Source organism: Prionailurus bengalensis, chromosome A3, assembly GCF_016509475.1.
Source record: "Prionailurus bengalensis isolate Pbe53 chromosome A3, Fcat_Pben_1.1_paternal_pri, whole genome shotgun sequence".
In the NCBI taxonomy this organism is placed as follows: Eukaryota; Metazoa; Chordata; class Mammalia; order Carnivora; family Felidae; genus Prionailurus; species Prionailurus bengalensis.
In genome coordinates, this window is record NC_057354.1 from 74,166,055 (window position 1) to 74,191,829 (window position 25,775).

Here is a 25,775-nt window from a genome sequence, read left to right on the forward strand (position 1 = left end):
AGCCAAAGCATAAGAGACTATTAAAAACTGAGAACAAACTGAGGGTTGATGGGGGGTGGGAGGGAGGAGAGGGTGGGTGATGGGTATTGAGGAGGGCACCTTTTGGGATGAGCACTGGGTGTTGTACGGAAACCAATTTGTCAATAAATTTCATAAAAAAAAAAATTAAAAAAAAATAAAATTACTTTATCTGCAAAAAAAAAAAAAGAACTATAAAAATGGACTAAGATTTTACTAGCAAACTGTCTCTGATAATCAAGTTCACTATTCATTCACAGGAATAAAAATAACACTTTAAAAATTCAAAGAGCCTAGGTAATTTTACATGATAGTTATAGCTTACTTATTTCTGACTTGGAAATTTCAAATATTTATTTGCAAGACAAAAATACTTGCCATATATGGATCAAGTGATTATCTGAAAAGGTCTAACTGCAACTAAACATGAAGAAGTGCATGTTCAATGAACTTCTCACAATCTATTCTCACCAGTTATTTCTCTCAAGACCTCTTATTATTACTCCCTCATTGTACTTATTTATCACAATCAAAAGTATTTTATTTAGTCATTTACTTGTCTATTATCCCTCTAATAAAACCGCTAAGTTCCATGAGATGAGGGACATGGTTTGTTGTGTTCACCACTATAGCCCCAATGCCTTAGCATTCAATAACACGTAGCAGAAAAGAGAGGAAATCTGAATGACACTGTAATTCTTACTGAGCTTGTACATATTCCAAATCATTAAAATGAAAAAAAGGAGTAATACTGACACTTAAGTTTACCTATCATTACTAAAAAGATTCAATGAAATAATTCCTTCCACTAATAATCATTTCAGGGTATTCTGTCAATCTTCTTTTCTCCCTGGGAACCATTTCTACAAGATGACCCTGATTCCTACCAACCCATTAAAAAAAATTTGGAGACACACATTTATGAATTTTAGCATACCCAAATTCATTTTCCTTTTGTGAAACAGACCCACCATAATGTATGACAATATTTTACCTCAATACTTTTTCTGAGGAGCATATGAGATATAAATAAATATTTTTAGTAGTTTCAATAGATTTCAGGGAAAATTTTGATTTTTCCAAAAGACAGGTAATTTAACAGGTGACAAAAACTGCACTGATTTAGACTTTAACTTGAAATCTGTCTTATATTAAACCAGGCCATGTGTGTCTTGGTTACATATATGAGGAAAAAAAATTAGCAAATCAATTAATTGTGTAAATAAGACAGTTGATCTATTCCTGAAGCTACTTTAGAACTGTCCTGGGGGCGCCTGGGTGGCTCCGTCAGTTAAGTGTCCAACTCCTGATCTTGGTTCAGGACATGATCTTATGGATCATGGGATCAAGCCCCGCATCAGGCTCTGCGCTGACAGCATGGAGTTTGGGATTCTGTCTCCCTCTCTCTCTGCCCCTTCCCTGCTTGCTCTCCATCTCTTTCTCAAGGTAAATAAGCATTTAAAAAAAAGTTTAGAAGTGTCTTGGAAACATTTTATCTAAGAATATGAAGCACTGGGTTGATGGCAGAAATAGTTTGGTAAACTGGCTCTACAGGAAAAACACAAGGGAGTAATACAAGGAGAATTTCAATCTTCAGTAATATTTTGTGTTTTAAGTATCTGAAACAACACTGACAAAATGTTAAGATATTCATTCATGTCTAACCCTAAGTTAGTCCATTGGTATTCAAACAGATTAATAAAAAGAAAAGAATATGTAAGTGGTCATCCAGCAAATGTTAATGAAATATTACAGATGTGTCTAAAAAAAATGGTGTCAACTCAACACAAGTCAAAATACTAATAATAAAATCACCAGGCATGATAAACATTTGGGCTTTTCAATTCTGGCACTATTAACATTTTGGGCTGGATAATTCTTAGTTTTGGGAAACTGTGCTGCGCACTATAAGACACTTAGCTGTATTCCTGGCTTCTACCCACTAAACACTAGTAGTATTCCTAGGTGTAAGAACCAAAAATGTCTCTAATCACTGCCAAATGTCCCCTGGGGGATAAAAGTACCCTCCATTGAGGACCACTTATTTAAACTATTGAACTGATGGATTTCACAATTCTATCCTTCCCAAATTTCTTGGTGACTACAACATTGTTAGATTAACATGATTAATAAAAAGGTAATTTCAACACTTAACTTTAGGCAGGAGGAAGACAAAGAACAAGACAGCAGTAGTTTAATAAAAAAGAAATACTACTTCATGCTACAACATGAATGAACCTCGAAATCATTATGCTAGGTAAAAGAAGTCAGTAACAAAAGACCACATAGTGTACAATTCCATTTTTATGAAATGTCCAGAACAGGCAAATATACAGAGACAAAAATAGATTTTAGCAACTGCTTAATGCTGGAGTGGTGGTGGTGGTAGTGGTGGTGGTGGTGGTGGTAAATGTGTGTGCAGGACAGGGAAAATAGGAGTAACTGCTTTTAGATATAGGGTTTCTTTCTGGAGTGACAAAGCTATTCTAAAATTGGTTATTCTAAATATACTAAAAACCTCTGAATTGGACATTTTTAATGGGTTAATTATACGGTATATGAAGTACATCTAAATAAAGCTGTTTAGAAAATAAAAGCAGTGGTATACAAAACAGAATTAGGTTGCACTGACAACTGATTTAAGATTCTGATGCAGAAATCCCTTTGCCTTCCAAGGAGTCTCATTGAAAGTTTCAAGGCAAACTTCCATCTCTCTAAAGATAGTGTAAAACCAAAAATCCAGCATTGTTTTTTTTTAAATTTTTTTTCAAGTTTTATTTATTTTTGAGAGAGAGAGCATGAGTTGGGGAGAGGCAGAGAGACAGGGAGACACAGAATGAGAAGCAGGCTCCAGGCTCTGAGCTGCCAGCACAGAGCCCGATGCGGGGCTCGAACTCACAGACCGTGAGATCATGACCTGAGCTGAAGTCACACGCTAACCAACTGAGCCACCCAGGTGCCCCACAGCATTGTTTTAAAGAACAAAACTGAAGACTGTCAAAATAAGCCACTGTATCACTTAATCTAGTCATTTGTTTCATATCTGAAAATACTGATATCAAACAACATTAAAAGACAAAACAGATGTATCATAAAACCTAACTTATATCAACTGAAGGAAAATGACAGCTGGAATATTGGCAAATAATAAACAAAAGTTTATAAAAAATCTAGCACAGACTTATTTCTGACAAGGAGTACTAGATATTAGAAAGGAAGGAAGGAATCCAAAAATGCTAGATAATTTTTAAAAATTTCTTTTAAAATGACTGAGCTCAAAAGAAAATAAAAAGATAATCCTCAGTTAAAAGATAAAACAAAACAAAAACCTGAACCTTACAAAGGAAGACAAGAAAGAAGCTGTTTTTCTTGGCCTTTGGTAGAGACTGAGGAGGGTTATTTCCCTAAGGATTTGCAATAATGTAGCACCAGCTTAAAAAAAAAAAATGTAAACACATAATTTACATATACACAAATGCAGAGAAAGAGATTCAGAAATCCACATATTCAGGCACTAAGAGGGGTACTCTCCAGGCATTAGAAGTATGTTTGTATTTTGTCATCTTTTCTAGTTTTGTATAGTATACAAGTATTGCTTCTAAGTATAGAGCTGCTTAAAATAAAATGGTTCTGGGATTGTTGCACAAATAAAACAAATTCTCTCTGGAGCAATACATCTTTGGCCCAGACACAAAGTATTCCCACAGACAAATCCCCTCCCACCCAAAAGAAGGTCACAATTACACACACACACACACCATTGCCCCTGCTGCCACCACCACCATAAGAAACAGCAAACTGAAAACAAAATGCAGGTTCAGATCCCCACGGATCTGACTTCAGATTTTGGAATTATCAGGCATAAAATCTAAAATAGAAAAATTTTTTTAATTTCTGAAGAAATAAAGGAATTAAAAGAATTATTAATAACAACATGAAAAGGCAAAGATATAAAGAATCAAACAGAACTTCTACAAAGGAAGGATGTAATTACTGAATTGAAAGTTAATCAGTGGGTTAAACAAAACATCTGACACATATGAAAGGCAAAATTAGCAAACTGGAGAGATAGTCCTGAAAAAAATACTCAGAATACAGTACAAGACTGATAAGGTAAAAGAAAGTTTAATGAACATGGGGGATAGAGTAAGAAACTAATAAACATGTAATAGAAATACCTGAAGGATATCAGGCTAATATAAAAGGAAAGAGACATGAGAAGAGACAATATTAGCAACCAGGAGATAAAGTTTAACCTAGGAACAAAAATTAGACTAATAGCTGACATCTCTAGAACTGAAAGGAATCCCGAGATAGAAGAATAAAATCTGTAAAACACTGAGAGAAAAGTAATTGTTAAAGAATTGCATACCCAATAAAATGATCTTTCAAGAACAAGGGTAAAATAAAGACATTCTTGGACAAATAAAACATTGAGAAACTTTACCATCAACAAACCCTCTTTAAATAAATATTTAAAGATATACTTCAGTAAGAAGATAATACCAAATAGAATTCTGAGGTACAAAAGAAAACCTTGTTGGGGGGGTGGGGGCAGGAGGAAAACACATAGTTTGATCTAAAGGAACACTGAATCTATTTATTTAACACTACTTTCAGTATCTAATTTATGGGGTTTTTAAATTTATGGGGTTTTAATACTTTCAGTATCTAATTTATGGGGTTTTTAAAAAAGAAAACACAAGACAAGAACAGCTTAAAGATCATAAAGGGAAATAAATGGAGTTAAAGCACTCTAACATCATGGAACTATTACATAAAAGAGTAAAAATACCAAATAATTTTGGCCTTTTTTTTGCTAGGTAAGAATGGAAGGTGTAATTTCAAGAGTGGCCTATAAAAAAAAAGAAGTAGGATAAAAAACATTTACACCAGTAGAAAAAAATATGAGGAAACACTTATAAATGGTACAATTCGCCATAATAAACATTTAAAACTCATTTGCATTCAATCATAGAGCTTTCAACTGTATAAAGGAAAACTTGACACATCTATCATCATAATAAGAGATTCCAACTCATCTTTCTCAATAACTGATAGATCAAGAGACAAAATTAATCAGGCTATGGAAGTTTGAAAAATGCAATTAACAAACAAGCTTGCTCTGACTCTGCACCCAAAAAACTGGAGAATACCTATCTTTCTGAAGCACACATCAAACTTTAATAAAATGTGACAACATAATAGGCCAAGCCAAGTAATTATTAACAAATGTCAAAGAACCAGTATCACAAAAGCCAATTTTCTTTGACCAAAAATCAAAACCAAAAAAGAGTGCTTGAAAAATACCCTATGTTCAGAAATCTAAAGGCATATTTCTAAATACCTCAAGTGGAAAAAAGAAATCACAAAATAAATGCAAAATGCAAAAAATAAATATTTTAAAGAATACAACATACCAAAATTTGTGTAATGCACCTATGGTGATTTGTAGATGCACCTATGGTGATTTGTGTACTGATAGCCTGGAAAATGCTCATATTTAAACCACGAACTATGCATCTAATTTAAGTTTAAACAAGGACAATAAAAAGTACACTTTTCAAAGGCATAATTCAAGTAGCCTAACAAAGTGTTGCACTATGCAAGCTCTCAGAAACTGGGAACTGGTTTTAAAATTTCATAAAGTACAATAATTATTTTTAAAATTAGGTAATATGAAGTATTTGCTTGTATCTTTAATATTGCATAAGAAATGGATTATGTCAATTCTACTCTATCTCCAGCAAATAAACCAGTATCTGACACATAATAATTAGCATTTAGTATATTCTAGGTAAATAATACCTTTTGTTATTATACAAAAAATATGAATACATAAACATTAATTATAATACTAAATGAAGAAAAAGGACTACTTACCTGGTAATAAAATTTTATCTGTCTCACCAAAATGGATAGATTGTGAATTCTAAGTGATGCATCATTGTTGACCTTTTTATTTACTCTCTGACTCTCCGATTTAGGATTGCTGTAAGAAATTTTAAAAAAATGCTTTAAACTAAAATTATACTCAAATACATGTATCAACCTATAGGTGACTGAAAATAACCACATTAAAAAATGTGTATCTATCTGCATTAACAGAGATGACCCAAAGGACAGATGATGTGTTCTGTGCTTCTAATTAATATAAATGCATCTGATATTTCTAAGACAATGGCAAAATAAATTTGAAACATAAGTTACATATTTCTCTTCATTCTCATTTTGTTTCCCCATCTTCCTGGGATGAATAACCTCTTCTTTCTTTCAAATATATTTATTTCCATCACCCAAAATACATCTATTTAAATCAAGACTGTGGGACGCCTGGGTGGCTCAGTCAGTTAAGCATCCAACTTTGGCTCAGGTCATGATCTCACAGTGCATGAGTCTGAGACCTGCATCAGGCTCTGTGCTGACAGCTCAGAGGCTGAGGCCTGCTTAGAAATCTTTGTCTCCCACTCTTTCTGTCCCTTCCCCGCTCATGCTCTGTCTCTCTCTCTCTCTGTCTCTCAAAAATAAACAAATATTAGAAAAATTCTTAAATAAAAAATAAGTAAATCAAGATTATAAAATATGAGCTAATAACCAAGAAATGGTGTATCTCCTCAATGGATAATGGGGACTATATGTGAGCAGCCACTGTTCCACAGAAGTTAAAGAATGCAGTTATGACACAGGTTAATACTTTAATCTTAGGTAAACTATACAGATTCAATGAAAGCAAATGGTTGAAGGATTCTGAAGTAGCAGAAACTGAAAAAAAAAAAAAGTTAGACCATGGTTAAGAATGAGAAATTCAATCACAACCAAAAAAAAGGCAATATAAGTAAAAATACACAAGTGTGACTATATAAAACCAAAAAGCTTCTGCACAGCAAAGGAAACCATCAACGAAATGAAAAGTCAACTTATGGAATGGGAGAAAGTATTTTTCAAATCATATACCTGATAAGGGGGGTTAATATTCAAAATACATAAAAAGCTCATACAACAACAAAAAATGAAACAATCTGATTTTAAAATGGGCAGAGGAACTGAATAGACATTTTTTCTAAAAAAAGACCTACAAATGGCTAATAGGTACATGAAAAGGTACTCAACATCAGTAATCAAAAAAACACAAATCAAAACCATAATTAAGAATCACCTCATGTCTGTTAAAATGGTTACATCAAAAATGTAAGTGATAACAAATGTTTTGGCAAGGATGTGGAAGAAAGGGAACTCTCGTGCACTGTTGTTAGGAATGTAAATTGTTGCAACCACCATGGAGGTTCATGAAAAATTAAAAACAGAACTACCATATAATCAGCAACTCCACTTCTCAATATATATGCCAAAGGAAATGAAAACAGAATCTCAAAAAGATATCTGCATGTTCACTGCAGTATTATTTACAATAGCCAACACAGGAAAACAAACTGTCCATCAACAGATAAATGCATAAAGAAGATGTGAGATACACACACCTTATATATGTATTAAAATTATCACTCATCCATGAGAAAAGAAATTCTGCCACCTGCAACAGTCAAATGGACCTTGAGGGCGTTATGCTAAGTGTAATAAGACAAACAGACAAATACTTATATTCTTTTTAAGAATAGGAAATTCAAGTGGTTGCACTAGAACAGAAGAGTAAATCCATGCCAGAACATAAGCAGGTAAGAGCTATCCTCATTAGGGCAAAGAGGTCAGGCTGGATAAAGACATTGCAAAGTGAAACAGCAGACAATAAATCAGGACTCCCTATGCAAGGCCTGAATGCATATCATAAAGCAGGAACCTAAGCAGTTATTGGGACAGAGTACTATCCTATGATTATGACTTTAAATGCAGTACCTCCACACAAGAATGCAGAGAAGAAATTGATAGCTATACAACAGAGAATAGGAACTGAATAGAAACCTCTCATTCCTTAATCCTTCCCTTTTGTACCCAGTCCATTACAATCCTAATGCCTTCAATTCCTTCCCCAGACAGATTAGACTCTACGGTGCTATATTTTGGTAATTCTCAAACTTTTAGGCTCCAAACAACTTTTGTTTTCATGGGCTATATTTACTGTAACAGAAATTAAAACTGAGAAGATATCACAGTTACTTATTAAGTCATTTTTAAAAATAATAAATTTCACACTTAAAAATATCAAACAAAAAAATTAATGAGAATAGCATTGTTTTACTATTTTTACACATCTCTTTATTTTTTTATATAACTTATTGTCAAGTTAGCTAACACACAGTGTATACAGTGTGCTCTTGGCTTTGGGAGTAGATTCCCATGATTCATCACTTACATACAACACCCAGGGCTCATCCCAACAATTGCCCTCCTCAATGCCCATCACCCATTTCCCCCGCCCCCATCAACCTTCTGTTTGCCCTCTGCATTTAAGAGTTTCTTATGGTTTGCCTCCCTCTCGGTAACTATTTTTTTTTCTTTCCCTTCCTCAATGGTCTTCTGTAAAGTTTCTCAAATTCCACAAATGAATGAAAACATATGGTATCTGTCTTTCTCTGACTGACTTATTGCAAGTAGTATTAAATACCCTCTAGTTCCATCCACATTGTTACAAATGGCAAGATTTCATTCTTTTTCACTGCCAAGTAGTATTCCATTGTATATATAAACCACATCTTCTTTATCCATTCATCAGTTGATGGACATTTGGGTTCTTTCCATCATTTGGCTATTGTTGACAGGGCTGCTATAAACATTGGGGTACATGTGCCCCCTATAAATCAGCACTCCTATATCTTTTAGATAAATTCCTAGTAGTGCTATTGCTGGGTCATAGGGAAATTCCATTTTTAAGTTTTTGAGGACCCTCCACACTGTTTTCCACAATGGGGCACCAGTTTGCATTCCTACCAACAGTGCAAGAGGGTTCTCCTTTCCCACATCCTTGCCAACATCTGTTGTTTCCTGAGTTACTTTTAGCCACTCTGACTGGTGTGAGGTGGTATCTCAATGTGGTTTTGATTTCTATTTCCCTGATGATGAGTGATGTTGAGCATCTTTCATGTGTCTGTTAGCCATTTGGATGCCTTCTTTGGTAAAGTGTCTATTCATACCTTCTGCCCATTTCTTCACTGGATTATTTGTTCTTCAGGTGTTGAGTTTGGTTAATTCTTTATAGATTTTGGATACTAACCCTTTATCCAATATGTTGTTTGCAAATATCTTCTCTCGTTCCGTTGGTTGCCTTTTAGTTTTGTTGATTGTTCCCTTTGCTGTGTAGAAGCTTTTAATCTTGAGGAGGTCCCAACAGTTCATTTTTGCTTTTATTTCCCTTGCCTTGGGAGATGTGTGAAGTAAGAAGTTGCTGCAACCAAGGTCAAAAAGGTTGCTGCCTGTTTTCTCCTCTAGGATTTTGATGTCACATATTTATGTCTGTCATCCACTTTGAATTTATTTTTGTGTATGGTACAAGAAAGTGGTCCACTTTCATTCTTCTGCATGTTGCTGTCCAGTTCTTCCAGTACCAGTTTTGCTAAACAGACTGTCTTCTTTTCCATTGGATACTCTTTCCTGCTTTGTCGAAGATTAGTTGGCCATACATGTGTGGGTCCAGTTCTAGGCTCTCTTCTCTATTTCATTGGTCTCTGTGTCTGTTTTTGTGAAAATACCATACTGTCTTGATGATTACAACTTTGTAGTACAGGCTAAAGTCTGGGATTGTGATGGCCCCAGCTTTGATTTTCTTCTTCAACATTACTTTGGCTATTCGGGGTCTTTTGTGGTTCCATACAAATTTTAGAATTGTTTGTTCTAGCTCTGTGAAGAATGCTGGTGTTATTTTGATTGGGATTGCACTGAAATGTATAGATTGCTTTGGGTAGCATCGACATTTTAACAATATTTATTCTTCTAATCCATGAGCATGGATATTTTTCCATTTTTTTGTGTCTTCTTCAATTTCTTTCATAAGCTTTCTATAGTTCTCAGCGTACAGATCTTTTACCTCTTTGGTTAGGTTTATTCCTAAGTATTTTATGATTCTTGGTTTGCACATCTCTTTAACATCTATTTTAAATTTAAAAAGCAGGCTTGCTCACCTTTTGCATTCATCTATTGTTTGTGGTATTTTGATTGACATACATGAAGAAAATTTAGCCTTACCAAGATATGTACTCTGAAATAAAGCGATAATTCTCTCCATAGAAGAACCTATGGAACCCCTGAGAGGATCCTCAAACCATATTCTGAGAATTACTGCTTTATTTCAACTATTATCTTGCCAGCACTCCCAACATATTGATCCTTTGTCATGTGACCAAACTCACACTGTCAATCTCCAACACTGGGCCAGTTCAACCATATTCAGTGGAATTGTTCACAACACTAGATGAGAAAATAATACAACCAAAATAAGCTGAATATCAAATAGGATAGAACAGCTAGTACTAAACTTGCCCTCTTGCCATAAAGAACTAGAAAACTAGACGAAACATAAAATAATTGTTTCAGACTTTGGACAGCAGGTAATACAAGGTTATAATCCCTAGCGAAGTAGTGAGGCACTTTACAGAATGAGGTATCAGGAGGTGTAGCCCAAGTCACACCAAACTTAAGGACACAGAGCTTAGACTTCAAGGAAACTTAAGTAACTAAAATTTTCAGAAAATAATACTAGAGACAAAGGAACTATCCTAATACACAAGAAAGCTCCAAATATATGCCCTTGAGATTTTCGCTAAATACTAAGTTTGCCTGTGTACCCTAAATTCCACAAGACTGAGCAGAGGACGACCACAGGAATGCTGCAAACTAAGTAACAACCGAAGTTCACCAAGTGCAGGGAGAAATTCAAGTTCTGATCAGCCAGAGTGAAAAAGGAATCTTGAATAAACATCCACAACATTTAGTAAAGACCTCAGAAAAATGTCTTAGAAGTAGGACTAATCTAGGGGTACCTGGGTGGCTCAGTTGGTTGGGCATCCGACTCTTGCTTTCAGCACAGGTTGTGAACTCATGGTTTCGTGGGTTCAAGACCCACATTGGGCTCTGTGCTGGCAGCATGGAGCCTGCTTGGGATTCTCATTCTATCCCTCTCTCTCTGTCTACTCCCCACTTGTGCTGTCTGTCTCTCTCTAAATAAATAAATAGACTTAAAAAAAAAAAAGCTAGCAGTTAAGTAAAAGCTATTCCAGAACCTCCCCAACAAAGCTTATAAATAAGCCTTGAAAGGATCAAGATGATTACAAGCAACATGACAATCTGCCAAAATAAAATTCATCACTCCTTAAAGGATAAGATCCAGATACTCCATAATATAATGATCAAAATGTCCTCTCTACAATCAAAAATTACTAGATATGCAGAAAAGGAAAAAAAATGATTCATGACCAGGAAAGAAAAATGGAAAGTCAATAGAAACAGACCCAGAAATGAAAGAGATCATAAGAAGATCATGAGAGATAAGGACTTTTAAAAAGCTATTATAAATACAGTGGACCCTTGAACAACATGGGGATTAGAGGTGCTGACCACACATATTACTTGGCATGGCCAAAAATCCACATATAACTTCTGATTCCCCCAAAACTTAATTACTAATAACCTACTATTGATCAGAGCCTTACCAGTAACAGTCAATGAACACATATTTTTATATGTATATATACTGTATTCTTACAATAAACTAGAAGAAAAAAGAAAATTATAAGAGAAAATACATTTACATTACTGTATTTGTTGAAAATACCTGTGTGTAAGTGGACCCACAGAGTTCAAGCCTATGTTATTCAAGGGCCAACTGTCCATTAAAGGACTTAAAGGAAAGCATTAACATTATGTGGAGAGAAATGGAAACTACTCAAAAAAACCCAAATGGAACTTCTAAAGCTAAAAGAAAAATTTTTTAAATAATAAATATATACTGTATCTGAAATGGAAAATTTACTGCATGTGTTTAATAGTAGACAAGAAACTGTAGCAAAAGATTAGAGAACCCAAAAACACAACAATAAAAAAATCCAAAGCACAGGGAGAAAGAGGGCGAAAAGAAAAAACAGGCTGAAAAGAATGAAGTCTAAGTGATTTTGGGGGCAATATCAAACTTAGAGAAAAGTTGCAGGGATAAGTAGTCTTCTTCCTAAACTTCCTGAGAATAAGTTGCTAACCTGACACCCAATAATTCCCAAATATTTTAGTGTTTATTTTCTAAAAACACATATAATCACATATAAAAACACAAAATCATGAAATCAACAATAATATATCACTACCATCCAATCTTTAGATTCCATTCAAGTTTGTTATTCCCAAATAATAATGGATGTCCTTTACAGGAAAAGGATCTAATTCAGAATCACACTTTTCATTCAATACTCTGAATTTCCACCATTAGTTTCTTTCAGCTCGGAAGAGTTTCTGTCTTTCCTTGAATTTCACGACCCAAACACTTTAAAAGGTTAAAGCCAGTTATTCACAGAATGTCCTTCAATTGGGTTTACTTGATTAGACTGTGTCTGAGTTATAATTAAGTTCAGGTTGTGTATCTTTGACAGCAAAAACACAAAAGCGATGCTGTGCTGTTCTCAATGCATCCTAAGAGATGGTGCATGATTTCAATTTGTCCTGTTACTGATAATATTCCCTTTTATCACTTGATTAAACCAGTAACTGCCAGTTTTCTCCATGACAATCATTATTTTTCTTTAGTAATTATTAAATATTTTGTGACAACATACTTTGTAACTATGTCAATAATCTGATCTTCAACTTATTTATTTATATCAATACATACTCATGGTTCCCTATAATATTCAATAGATCACCATCTATTAATATAATTACTCTGATAACTATTATAGATTGCCTTTCCATTTTGTTGATTGTTCTTTTATTGTACATAAGTTTTTAGTTTGATGCAATCCCATTTGTCTAATTTTGCTTATGTTGCCTGTGCTTTTAGAGTCATATCCCTAATTGAACTCTTTTTCAAACCAATTTATAATTTTCTCTAGGAAGAATTTTTATTACATATGCTTAAATGCTTCCTAGTTTTTGCTGTTACAGTGAATGTAATATTTTAAAAATATATTTGCTACTAGGTTACTACTGATCTATGAAGCTATCAATTTTTATGGATTGCTCTTATCTTTAGAAACCTTGCTAAACTTTCTTATTCTAATGGGTTGTCTGCTGGTTTTTTCGGAGGTTGTCTTAAATTTGTAGTTCTTTCATACTGGTAATCAGTTATCCCAACACCAATTACTAAAGAGCTTATTTCCCCCTGATCTCTATGATATATTAGAATCCCATATAAGGTGGGCCTACTTTTGGAGTCTGTTGTGTTCCATTAGCCTATTTGTCTATTCTTGTGTTTAAAACCTTATTAATATCACTACTTTTATTATTTTCTTGATTCCATTAGAGCAAGCCCCCTCACTATTATTTTCATGGAAAAACCTTGAGAATTATCAGAATCTTATTAATAATAATAATTTGATAAAGACTGACATTTCCATCAGTAACATTAAGTTTTCCCACAAAAGTCTCATACACTTAAGTTATTTTTTTCTTATTTAGGTTTTTGTTTATGAAATGGATTTGTTTTCTATTATACTGTGTATTTGGTCATTGCTAGTATGTAATAGGAAAGCTGTTTTTGTATATTGCACTTCTGATTAACCACCTTTCAAAATTTAGTTTATTCAGTTCATTTTCTTGGGTTTTCTAGGTATAAAAAAATTCTATCATCAGCAAGTGACAGTTATCTCCTCTTCTCTAATCCTATATCTCGTTTCTATTTCTTTTTTTTTTAAGTTTATTTATTTATTTTGAGAGAGACAGAGACAGCACAAGTGGGAGAGGGGGCAGAGAGAGAAGGGAAGCGAGAATCCCAAGCAGGCTCCAAGCTGTTGGCACAGCCAAAACCGAGAGCTGGACGCTCAACCCACTGAGCCACCCATTCGCCCCTCATTTCTATTTCTATTTCTTTATTTACTTTATTTAATTATTGCATCAACAAACAATAATGAAGATAAGAGCTATCCTTATCTTGTCCTCAAATTTAATAAGACGGCTTTTAACATTTCACCATTAATATATGTTTGCTGTAATTTTCTGATAGATACCTTCCTTCAAGTTAAGTTCCCTCCTATTCTTTATTCAGTATCTAAATGGGTGCTGAATTTTATCCAATTTTTCCTGCATTCATTCCCATCTGATTCTTCTTTTTCAATATGCTAATATAGTGAGTCACACTGTTACATCTTATAATACTGAATTACCCTCACAATCCCAGATTATTTACTCCATCAGCTCCACCCCATAGTATAACAACTATTCCCTTTTTTGGTAAATAACTCTATCATAGGCCTTCTAATACTAAGTTGCCTTTATGCCTCTCACTTTCTCACTAGACTAAAAGCACCCTGACAGCAGAAACCTTATCTTATTCACATTTTTATCTCTAAAAATTAGCATATATCTTAACAATGTTGTATGAATAAATAAAAATAATAATCTGAGACTAAGCATAGTGCTTCAAAAATGGCTCCTTCCTAATAAAAGTTATGAGATGACATTCTCCAAGCTAATAACTCACTTGGCAGTCTAGAACAGATACCCCCCACTAAGGTCTGTGTACCAAAGATCAGTTGAATAACAAAGTCCTAACCTACAATTTGAGATCTACAGAAACAAGGGAGAATATGGTACTAAATAAAGCAGGCCAAATCTGACCTGTGACTGATTTATGCCTAGTACAAGAGAATTAATGAATAGCCCAAGGCAAATGAGTCTAACTAGAAAAGTGGGTCTCTGAGGTAAAAGCACCAACCAGAACTAGTTATTTACAAGGAAACTGTATTGCAGAAGTCAGATTATGTGTGATGGCAAACAAAGACAAACAGAAGCATGATCAAGAAGTCATGGTTAAAAACACAGAATGCTGAAGGGAAAATCTTGTTTTACATAATCCACTCTGGTACACTTAGTGCATTAAACAAATCCTGAGTACCTACTGTGGCCATATTAATATATAAAACCTTAGTTTAGTCAATCTATCATTGTGGAGAAAAGTACACAGATAACTGTAATTGGGAGAGGAGAGTAGGAACAACCCCAGTAACAAACATGTTAGGTAAACCTACAGTTAGTTACGTAAACATTTCATTTGCAATCACAGACATTCAGTAAATATCTCTCTTTTTCAGCCTTCTTCTATCTTATTTTTATTTTCCTTACCCTATATTTGAATCTCCTTACATACCTTTCACCTGTGACTGCCTCCTATTCACACACTGGTAACAGACCTAAAAAACACTTTAGAGATTACCTAGTTTTTCACTCATCTAAATCAGAAAATCTAAGTCCAAAGGAGTAATTTGCCTAGACTCCTTGACTTTTTTTCCTTCGCTGTCTTTCAGCCTTTTTTCAGATAGGCTCATTCACGAAAACAAAGAAAAGACCAAAAAGAAAAGATTTTAGCAATGTTATCTATAAAACCCACATGTACAGTAAATCACTGTTTTTATTGTATTGGTTGAGCATATTCTTAATTCTGTTTTCACAGTCAGTAACCAAACTAAAGAATATTAATTTCCTCTTCATTTCAGTTGATATTTTAATAAACCCAGATATTTAATTCTGACAACAAATATTTAAGAAAGATTTCTATATTACCACTAAAAGTATAAACTAAAAAATTGTACAAACTTATAATATAAGCCCATTATTATGTGATAATATATAATTTGGATTATACTTTAAGATGAAGATGGATGTGTAATTTCTTTTTAAAAAAAAATTTTTTTACATTTATTTATTTTTGAGAGACAGAGAGAGACAGAGTGTGAGTAGGGGAGGGGCAGAGAGAGAGGAAGACACAGAATCTGAAGCAGGCTCCAGGCTCTGAGCTGTCAGCACAGAACCTGATATAGGGCTCGAACCCACGAACCGTGAGGTTATGACCTGACCCGAAGTCGGATGCTCAACTGACTGAGACACCCAGGCGCCCCTGGATGTGCAATTTCTAATAAACATGAGTGATGTCATTCCAACTTTAACAACTTTTATAATGTAAACATTATCTTTGACAGTGTTGGTACCAAGTTTCTTTGTCTTAAGTTGATGTATTCTTTAAAGTTTAAAGGTTCTTTTTAAATTTTTTATTCCCAACATTCCTTACATGGTATTTCAAATTCTACTCGGTTGCCAGAAAAGTCTTTGGCCTCCTTTGTATAAAGCTCTTCTAAAAATTAACAAGTTTTAAGAATTTAGAATTTTGGTTTGCTCAAAATCTTTTAAGAACTTTTTCTAAAGATAAATTTAATATTAAGTTCTTTAAACCGTGAGAAAGATCTCTTGAAACAATTAAGACAATCCTGAATACAAAAAAAGGGAGCAGTTTAGTTTTTATACACTAAGGATAGCACATGAAATTTTAGGAATCTGGGAAAAAGTGAAAAATGCAACTTAGAAAAGCTAGAGAAAGTATTTTGAAAAATTTGCAGAATACTTCAACACCAAAAATTAACCTCACATTCAACAGGGATTATTTAAAGATAGGGGGATGAAAGTTTCCTGCATCTTTTTTATAAAACTGTGGTGCTTTGTGTTTATAAATCTTTGCTGTGAATACATGGAGTTTGAGAGGATTTCTGTGATCTACTAGACTCATTTGGAAATCCAATAAAATAATAGAGTTCTTCGATAGAACAGGCTGATACTAGGTACTCAAAGCTTCAGTTTCAGTTTCTAATCTACATATCTATTGTGAGTTATTTTAGAATGTGCAAACAGAACTGGAAAGTTCCTACTTGTTTAGAATCAATGGATAATACATCACAGCCTATCCATAAGCTTTCTGGACTTGGGAAACCAGGATAACTGCTAAGCACTCTAGGCATGGACCTAGAGAGCAATAAACTTTCAATTGGTTTCCCATTTGATTCACGCCCAATTTGAGTTAGGGTCACAATGACAGATGTTAGGATCACAGAAAACAAGCCCTTTCACCCTGAGAATGCAATCTCTTCATGTGAGAGGGACAGACTACCCTCAGGTGAAACTGTCTGAAAAGTCCTAATCCCCACTCTGATGAAAGATAGCTTAAGAGTTAAGGCCAGATGTCCTGAAAATTATGTACATCAAAAAAAGTAGTAACTTCAGAAAAAATAGTATTTTTTTCAAAAGAAAAACATAGGCTCTGCAGAAAACATTATATAGTTATATTAATGTGAATACTGGTTACTGATTTAACTCAACTTGTAATGAATACATTAGAAGGACAGGATAAGAAGATATACAGATGGCAAAAAAAAAAAAAAAAAAAAGCTAAAATCTCATCTACCATTATCCAGAAGTCAATAGACAATGTCTAAAAGGGATAAATCAAGAAATATGAAGGTAGGCATATTATCACTATAAATGGCAGTACATGACAGATGAAATTGCTTTACAAAAGTTAAAAGTTCTTACTCTAGGAAACAGAACTGAGAGGTAAATTAGGGTATGGATTGCCATTTTTCAATATGAATCTTAGTATTAACTAATCCTTTTAACTACGTAAAACATTTCCTAAAGAGAGTAAAAACACCAGCCAAAAAAAGAAAAAAATCGTTTCATGAAGGCTGTCCATTTTATTTACTTCTAGGAAAAAAGGTAAGTAATTGTATTTGACTGTTACTGAGCTGCAGCACATTTAATGAGGCTGTACATGTAGAAGTCAGTGCTAGAGATTCAGAGTCATGAGACAATTGTCAGGCTATGAATGAACTTAAGAAAATAAAACAGTATAAAAAATTTCTTCTGTAAAAATATGCATTCCATTAAAGACAGAAAGCACTCCACTCCTGCATGTATTTTAAGGTTCATTTTTTTCATACAACAAAAGGCACAGTATAATAATTTAAACAAAGTGGGTATAGTATGAATCCAGAATTCTCTAAAAGGAAATTGTACTCTTATTAAATATTCTAAATACTGTCTTTCATGTTTAACATTTAAAATACTAAACAAAGATTAATTCAGAATACAGAGTCATGATTAATGAAGTTTTCATTAAACTCTTTTTGAAAGCATACTTTTTTTTTTTTAGAATTTGTCTGGAAAGACCTTTTACTAAAATAAAAGATGAGCTACTAAATGATACACATGTGATATGTGAGCAAGTAACTTTCTAACCATACATAGCTATTTCCAAGCCAACATAATCCCAGATCAATCATTTCCTTTTACAAGATGAAAACTAAGAAATGTTTTAAAGAAAAATAGCCTAGCAATATAGTTGAAATTTGTCCAACCAGAAGTTAAATGCAACATGGCAGTGAAAGAGGGCCTTGAGCAATTTCACATTTATAAATGACCTACTTATGACAAGATGCTTTAATTTCAATCAGCAGACAACAGTATTATCTACCACTGTATACAGTAATTTTTAAATTAGGGTAAAAGATGAAGAGAAAGTTAGCAATTCCATAATGCTAAGATTTTAAGATTTGGTCCTTGTATAACTAAGGATTATGTCTTTACTTATTCATTGACTAATATCTATGAGAAACAGAAATCTGATAGTTTTAATGGCTTTTTGCTCTTCTACCCAGACTGCAAGCCTGTTATGTATCCTCCTGAACCATCTGTTTAGTGTTGGTGCTTAATAACTACATGTGCTCATGTTTTTGATCATACCATTCTAATTTGAAACTAGTTGTACAAAGACATTTTTTTAATTTTTGAGATATTTTATATGGTAACATATAACTATATAACATTTGCATGTCACTATGAAACATCTGAAGTAAGTTATTTCCATATCTAACTTCAAATGTGCATATACCAGAATGATTGCTTTATGAAAAATAATTAACTAAGTAAGCATCATCACCATATAGGGTTATCCAAGTAGTAAGGTATCTCAGTCTTGAGTACAATCAGGGAAATAAGTGGTTTTTAAAAAAGAACCACTTCACCTTTCTCTCCCTTCTCACAGCAATCACTGTGCATGATGGCAAACAATAAAATGTAATACTAATATAATCTTTTATATATTTATAGGATATTTTCACATATCTTAAGTAATATGATCTTCACAAAGACTGAACAGTAACTTTTGGAGAGGTGTGTGACATATAATTACCACACAGAGATCATCAACATAGCCCTCCTTAATGTACTTTCTCACAATTTAAGATACATGGGGAGCCTGGGTGGCTCAGTCGGTTAAGCCTCCAACTCCTGATTTCAGCTCAAGTCATGTATCTTGCAGGTTATGGGATGGAGCTCTGTGTCTGGCTCCATGCTGACAGTGCAGAGCCTGCTTGGGATTCTCTCTCCCTTTCTCTCTGCCCCTCCCCGTGCTCCCACACTCTCTCTAGTAAAATAATAAACATTAAAAAAAAAAAGATATATTAAGTTCCTCTTCAGAAGTTGAAGAATATCTATGACATTTTCTAGGTAGCCCACAACTGAGTTAGCAGGACAGCATTATACTCACTGATTTAACAAAGAGAATTAATGCTTTAATTAAAGACAAAAAGGCAGATGGACACAAAAAGAATAAAAATCCAATACTATACATATATTTAACTTTGATTTTATCTGAATTGGATGAAATGACTGAATATCTATCTACCTTTTACTTCTTATAATGAGCCAACATGGGCCCTTCAAATATTAAGCTGTTTTTCAAATTTTCAGTTTGAGAACCCCTTCCCACTCATAAACATTACTAAGGACTCTAAAGAGCTTTTGTTTAGGTGAGTTATATCTATGTATATTTACTACATTAGAAATTAAAATTAAGAATCAGAAATTAATTTATTAATCCATCTAAAAATAACAAACTCATTGTAAGCACAAAGAACATTTTTATGGGGCGCCTGGGTGGCGCAGTCGGTTAAGCGCCCGACTTCAGCCAGGTCACGATCTTGCGGTCCGTGAGTTCGAGCCCCGCGTCAGGCTCTGGGCTGATGGCTCAGAGCCTGGAGCCTGTTTCCGATCCTGTGTCTCCCTCTCTCTCTGCCCCTCCCCCGTTCGTGCTCTGTCTCTCTCTGTCCCAAAAATAAATAAACGTTGAAAAAAAAATTTAAAAAAAAAAAAAAAGAACATTTTTATGATAAATAACTATCTTTTCCAAAAACAGAAAAAATTTTAGTGGGGAGTGACATTTCTTTACAACTGTGTAAATCTCTTTAATGTTTAGCTTAATAGAAAACATCTGGATTCTTAAATCTGCTTCTGCATTCAATGTGTTGTGAAACATTATTATGTTCAAACTATGTGAAGAAAATTAACCTCACACATATATGCAATCAGAAAGAATACTTTAATAGTCCTTTAAGATAATTATTGATATTCTTCTTTGATACTACCAAACTTCAGTAAAGTCGTACTTTCTTAAAAGCTAGTTGCAATATGGAATCTGAAATCCTATCAGTGAACTCTTCTTACTGTTATACATTAAAATCCACTGGTGTATCTAGCATTTTGAATACATGTTTTACATATGCATGATTTCTTTTTTTTTACTGTTTATTTATTTTGAGAGAGAGAGACAGAGAGAGTGAGTCAGTCACCACAGAGCCTGACATGGGGCTTGAACTCACAAACCATGAGATCATGACCTGAGCCAAAATCAAGAGTTGGACACTTAGTCCACTAAGCCACTCAGGTACCCCTAACATATGCATGATTTCTTATTATGAATTATCATTTTGAAAATATTTATTCATTGAGTTATATGTATTTTCCAAACATGTACATTATTATTCAATATAAAAATTCACATTGAATAATATCACCTATATTATCATCAGAACTGTCTTTATTGAGAAGCTACCAAGTGTGTGTTTTCTGTAATTCAAATTTTATCACTGACAACAAAATCATTTGTTTTTCTTGAAATGGCCGGCCAACTTTGTTCATTTTTGAAAAAAATGTCTGCCCAATACTCAAACCTGAATAACCAGTTTGTCTGTCATTTTTTCACATCAAAAGTGTTCCACAAAACAGAGACTTGTTCAGCTTGCAACTCAAAAAAATTGTAAGTGCTTTTCCTTGAGATAATCATCACATTTTATTATGCAACAGAAGTGTTTTATGCATACTTTTCATTTTGTCCTACAGAATATTAAAAAGAAATGTACTCAAGGGTCAAGACTCAATAAACTAACTTTTACTGCTTCACCAAGAACATTTTTTTTAATATTTATTTTTTGGGGGGAGAGAGAGAGAGAGAGACTGTGAGCAGGGGAGGAGCAGAGAGAGAGGGAGACAGAGAATCCCAAGCAGGCTCCACACTGTCAGCACAGAGCTGACTTGGGGCTCGAACTCAGGATCTGTGAGATCACAACCTGAGCCAAAATCAAGAGCCAGACACAACCAACTGAGCCACCCAGGTGCCCCTCACCAAGAACATTTTTAAGTGAAACGTGATTTCTTTTAAACTCTAGGAACGCAACAGTGTGAAGAATACGATGACTATCAGAGTACAATTTGGTACCACTCCTTGATTCAAGCTAAGGTGTCAACAGTTTTACCCACCTGTGCTTTTCCAACATAGGCCCCAAAGGCAAATTACATCTTAATATTATTATAAAACTAATTTTGACCTGGCAGACTGGCAGGGGTCTGTTGGTCTCACTCTGAGATCCACTGTATTAAGTAAATCAATTCCTGTTCTTGGTATGGAGGCCTGAGGACTTAGTATTATGGCTAATCAGTACCTTCATCAAGTAACAGAACCTTCATTTATATGGTGGTCAACCACATAGCCAGTAACTAAAATAAAGTTTATAGCACCAATGAGCGTCACTCATCTGTGATAGAACCTCCACCCACTGTCTTTAAACCTTATCATAGGTCAGAGAGGTTTGTTTAAATTTGTTTTCATCAGTATTTTGGGGTAGTATTTGCTCCAAATCCAGACAGTTCTAGAAACTCAAGAAATCTCAAACTGAGCTGATACCTAATTAGATATTTTCCTGGATCAGTGACAGACTTAACTAGTACAGCTTTCACTCACATACTATCAATTCAATAGAGAAAGAATTCTTAACCTGAAGTCCAAAAACCCTCCAAGGTAATTTCAATAGTGCCCTTAATTAATTACCAGTGACAGGTATCATGGTTATTTTGAGAAGGAAGAAAGCTCTCTAAAGTTAAAAAAAAAAAAAAAAAAAAGCTTTAAAAAGTATTTTCCAGAGTACAATCGCTTATTAACAAACTAAAATATACGGTCATAGAAATTTACCTCAAATAAGAAATTGTAAAATTCAGTAAGAAAATCCTTTTGCCGTCAATTCCTCTAATATTAAAAAAAGTTCCCATACAGAATTACTCTAAGAATAAGAATTCTATTAAGAGCAGAATAAAAGTACCACAATATTGGTTTAATTTGCCCTTTTCAGTGTACCATAAAAGTACTCCCAAAGGGATCACAAACCTCCTCCATAATAAGCCTGCCAATTAAAAGAAAAATAAGATGGGGCATCTGGGTAGCTCAGTCGCTTGAGCGTCCAACTCTTGGTTTTGGCTCAGGTCATGGTCTCATGGTTCATGAATTCGAGCCCTGCATCAGGCTCTGTGCTAACAGCACAGAGTCTGTTTAGGATTTTCTCTCTCTCCTTCTCTCTCTGTCCCTCCCCTGCTCACTTACTCTCTCAAAATAAATAAAACTTAAAAAAAAAAATTTTTTTTAATAAAAACATAAAGGAAGATACTCATTCAAAAGGCACTGCTAGGGCACCTGGGTGGCTCAGTTGGTTTAGCATCCGACTTCGGCTCAGGTCATGATCTCTCTCACACACAGTTCGTGAGTTCGAGCCTCGTCTCAGGCTCTGTGCTGACAACTCAGAGCCTGGAGCCTGTTTCAGATTCTGTGTTTCCCTCACTCTCTGCCCCTCCCCCACTCACACTCTGTCTCTCTCTCAAAGATAAATAAACATTCAAAAAAAAATTTTTTTTAAAAGGCACTGCTAAAGACAGAAATGAAAGAAGAAATACAAGAAAAAGAAGTAGTAAAATAGAGAAAAAAATGCCACACATACAAACCAAGTATTGCACTGGAAACAACATGATATGCTGGAAACCAAGTTAGAGGAGAGGTACACAAGCAGGGAAGTATGGAATTATTAACAAACAAGTTAAAGGAATTTGTAGCAGGGTCTACAAATGGCTCAAGAGAAATAAACTGTTTTAGGGACCTCCAATTTAATACAATTAAATTTAGAGGGGCGCCTGGGTGGCTCTGTCAGTTGAGCGTCTGACTTCGGCTCAGGTCATGATCTCACAGTTCATGAGTTTGAGCCCCGCGTCGGGCTCTGTGCTGACAGCTCAGAGCCTGGAGCCTGCTTCACATTCTGTGTCTCCCTCTCTCTCTGCCCTTTCCCTGCTCATGCTCTGTCTCTCTCTGTCTCAAAAATAAATAAACATTAAAAAAAATTAAATTTAGAAAACAGAAGAATAAATGACCTAGGATTTTAGAATATTTTGAAAGCAGCTGAGAATGCAAAGTTGATAGATAATGGAATATTCAAAAGAAAAATGTACAATCCTCAACAAATACTGGACTTAATCTATGCGTTGGAGAATTAATACAAAAATAAAAACAAAAGCTCTGGATAACTATGCAAAGACCAAAATTCCCTTCCAGAATAAATAACTCAGTAACACGCTGTGTCTTCAGAATAAAGTATAAAACAAAATAATTATATGAATACTCTCAGATAACAAAAAAATTTACTGAGAACAGCACTGTCCAAACTCTGAAATACTGGTCTGAGTTCTTTCTATAAGCATAGACAGAAACTCTGAATCCTTATAATTAATTAACAGAAGTGTAACACAAAGATGGCTAAATTCTAACAACCGAGTAGTTAAAATGCAACTTAATCTTCAGGGAATTGTTAAATATCCTAGAGAAATTATATCCTATAAATGCAGACTTTAAAGCATTCTGACAGATCAAAAGAATTATAATAACACATCCTCAAAACTATTTTACTAAATATGAAAATGAAATATATACTTACAGTAATGAAAATATGAACAAGAGTATAAATACACAGCTATTGAAATGTTTCTCATATAAAATTAAGCATCATTGTCAAAACACATTGCTATATTACACATTTAAATGTTTCCAGTTGCAAGTCTAGAAAAATAAACTAAATGTCCTTATTTTTTTATGCATAATTAAGTATCCAAACTTAACATCCTTTTCTCGAGAAATACATAAGTTTAAGTCTGTCTGCTCAGCTTTAATCCTGACATATCATCCTTCATTCTTCCCTTTCACACACTATATCTAGAATTCCATCAATTCTTTTGCAAGTTCTTGAATGTGCTCCTCTTCTCCACTCACACAGCCCACACTGACTAGGACCTCACCACCATAAGCACAGATGACATCCATCACTACCCATCTATCTTCCTTACTTGTTCCTGACTATTCTCCACCTTTGTTCCAAGCACTAATACAACGTAAGTTTCATTGATTTGCTCATGGAGTCTCAGTACCTGCAATGGTATACGTAGTATATGCTTAATAAACATTGGATGAACAAATAAAGTCCATACTTAATCTTTTCTACAAACTAATGCTAAAGTCATTTTCCTTGTATTTTAATTCCCTAATAAGTAATTTTAAATGGTTCTCCAATGCCTGCCATGTGCAGTTTAAATTATAATAGTTATTTTTTAAGTTTCCCATAATCTGGCCTACTCTACTTATGGAACTTTATATTCTACTATTTCCCAACTTGGATGAATCCTCTACCAAGGCTCGTCTCCTTACCACCTCCCAAATCATAAATATGCTTTTTCCTCATGCTGATTCCCTAGCTTAAAATACCCTCCTCTCCTCATCTATGGCTACCCAAGTCCAATCATTCTTCAAGGTTTAAATTAAATCTAACTTCTTCCCCTTGACTTCCCTGACTATCCATCCTATCTCTAGAGACCAAACCTGACTTCTAACTAATTTCTAAACAGCAGGGCTCCCTAATCTACCCACACTATCATACACACTCCATTTCACTAAAAAAAAAAAAAAAAAAAAAAAAAAAAAAAAAAAAAAAAACCACAAAAAACAAATAAACAAATAACAAAAAGCAAACATACAAAATACATACAAATTAAAAAAGAAAAACAAACAAGCTAATAACAAGAGATTTGTTTCCAAATACATACTTGGGATCATTCACCATTCATTATACATTCATCTTAATTATATACATTCAATACTTAACACAAAGACTTAAGTTGAAAACAAATGAGGTACTACAAGATTCTGAATCAATACTTGTACATATCCTATTTACAAAGATGGAAATACAGTTTAATTCACTTGCAAAGATTTAAAATGTGGAGTTGGAAAAAAATTAAAATAACCTTCAATTATGAGAAAACTCAACACTCCAATTTCCTTCAACATTCAAGTTAACTGAGAATTTACTGTGGTTTACCCTTTTTTTAACCAGTCTTGGCAAAACAGAATTGGAGTACTGCCTCCAGTGGTCTTTCCCCACAACTTCTCATCCTTCCCAATTCTGTAGTTTTGTTTTGTTTTTTTAATATTTATTTATTTTGAGAGAGAGAACACACTCAAGCTGGTGGGGGAGGGGCAGAGAGACAGGGAGAGAGAGAATCCCAAGCAGGCTCTGTGTTGACAGCAAGATGCTCAAAAGACTGAGCCACCCAGGCACCCCTCCACAATTCTGTAGTAATCCAGGTCTTAAGCAAGGACTAGGACCCATCACCTAAAACTAAACTATCTTCCGTGGTGCTCTGAA

At 34.2% G+C, this 25,775-nt stretch overlaps 1 protein-coding gene across 6 annotated transcripts in view; it reads right to left on the reverse strand.

The window, feature by feature from the left end:
- The window catches only part of CCDC88A (coiled-coil domain containing 88A), a 156,572-nt gene that overhangs the window by 117,296 nt on the left and 13,501 nt on the right, over positions 1-25,775 (reverse strand). For all 6 annotated transcript variants that reach the window (XM_043603406.1, XM_043603410.1, XM_043603409.1 and 3 more), the window contains exon 3: positions 5,902-6,010. In XM_043603406.1, the coding sequence (XP_043459341.1) occupies positions 5,902-6,010 (109 nt within the window). The remainder of the gene's footprint in view (positions 1-5,901; positions 6,011-25,775) is intronic.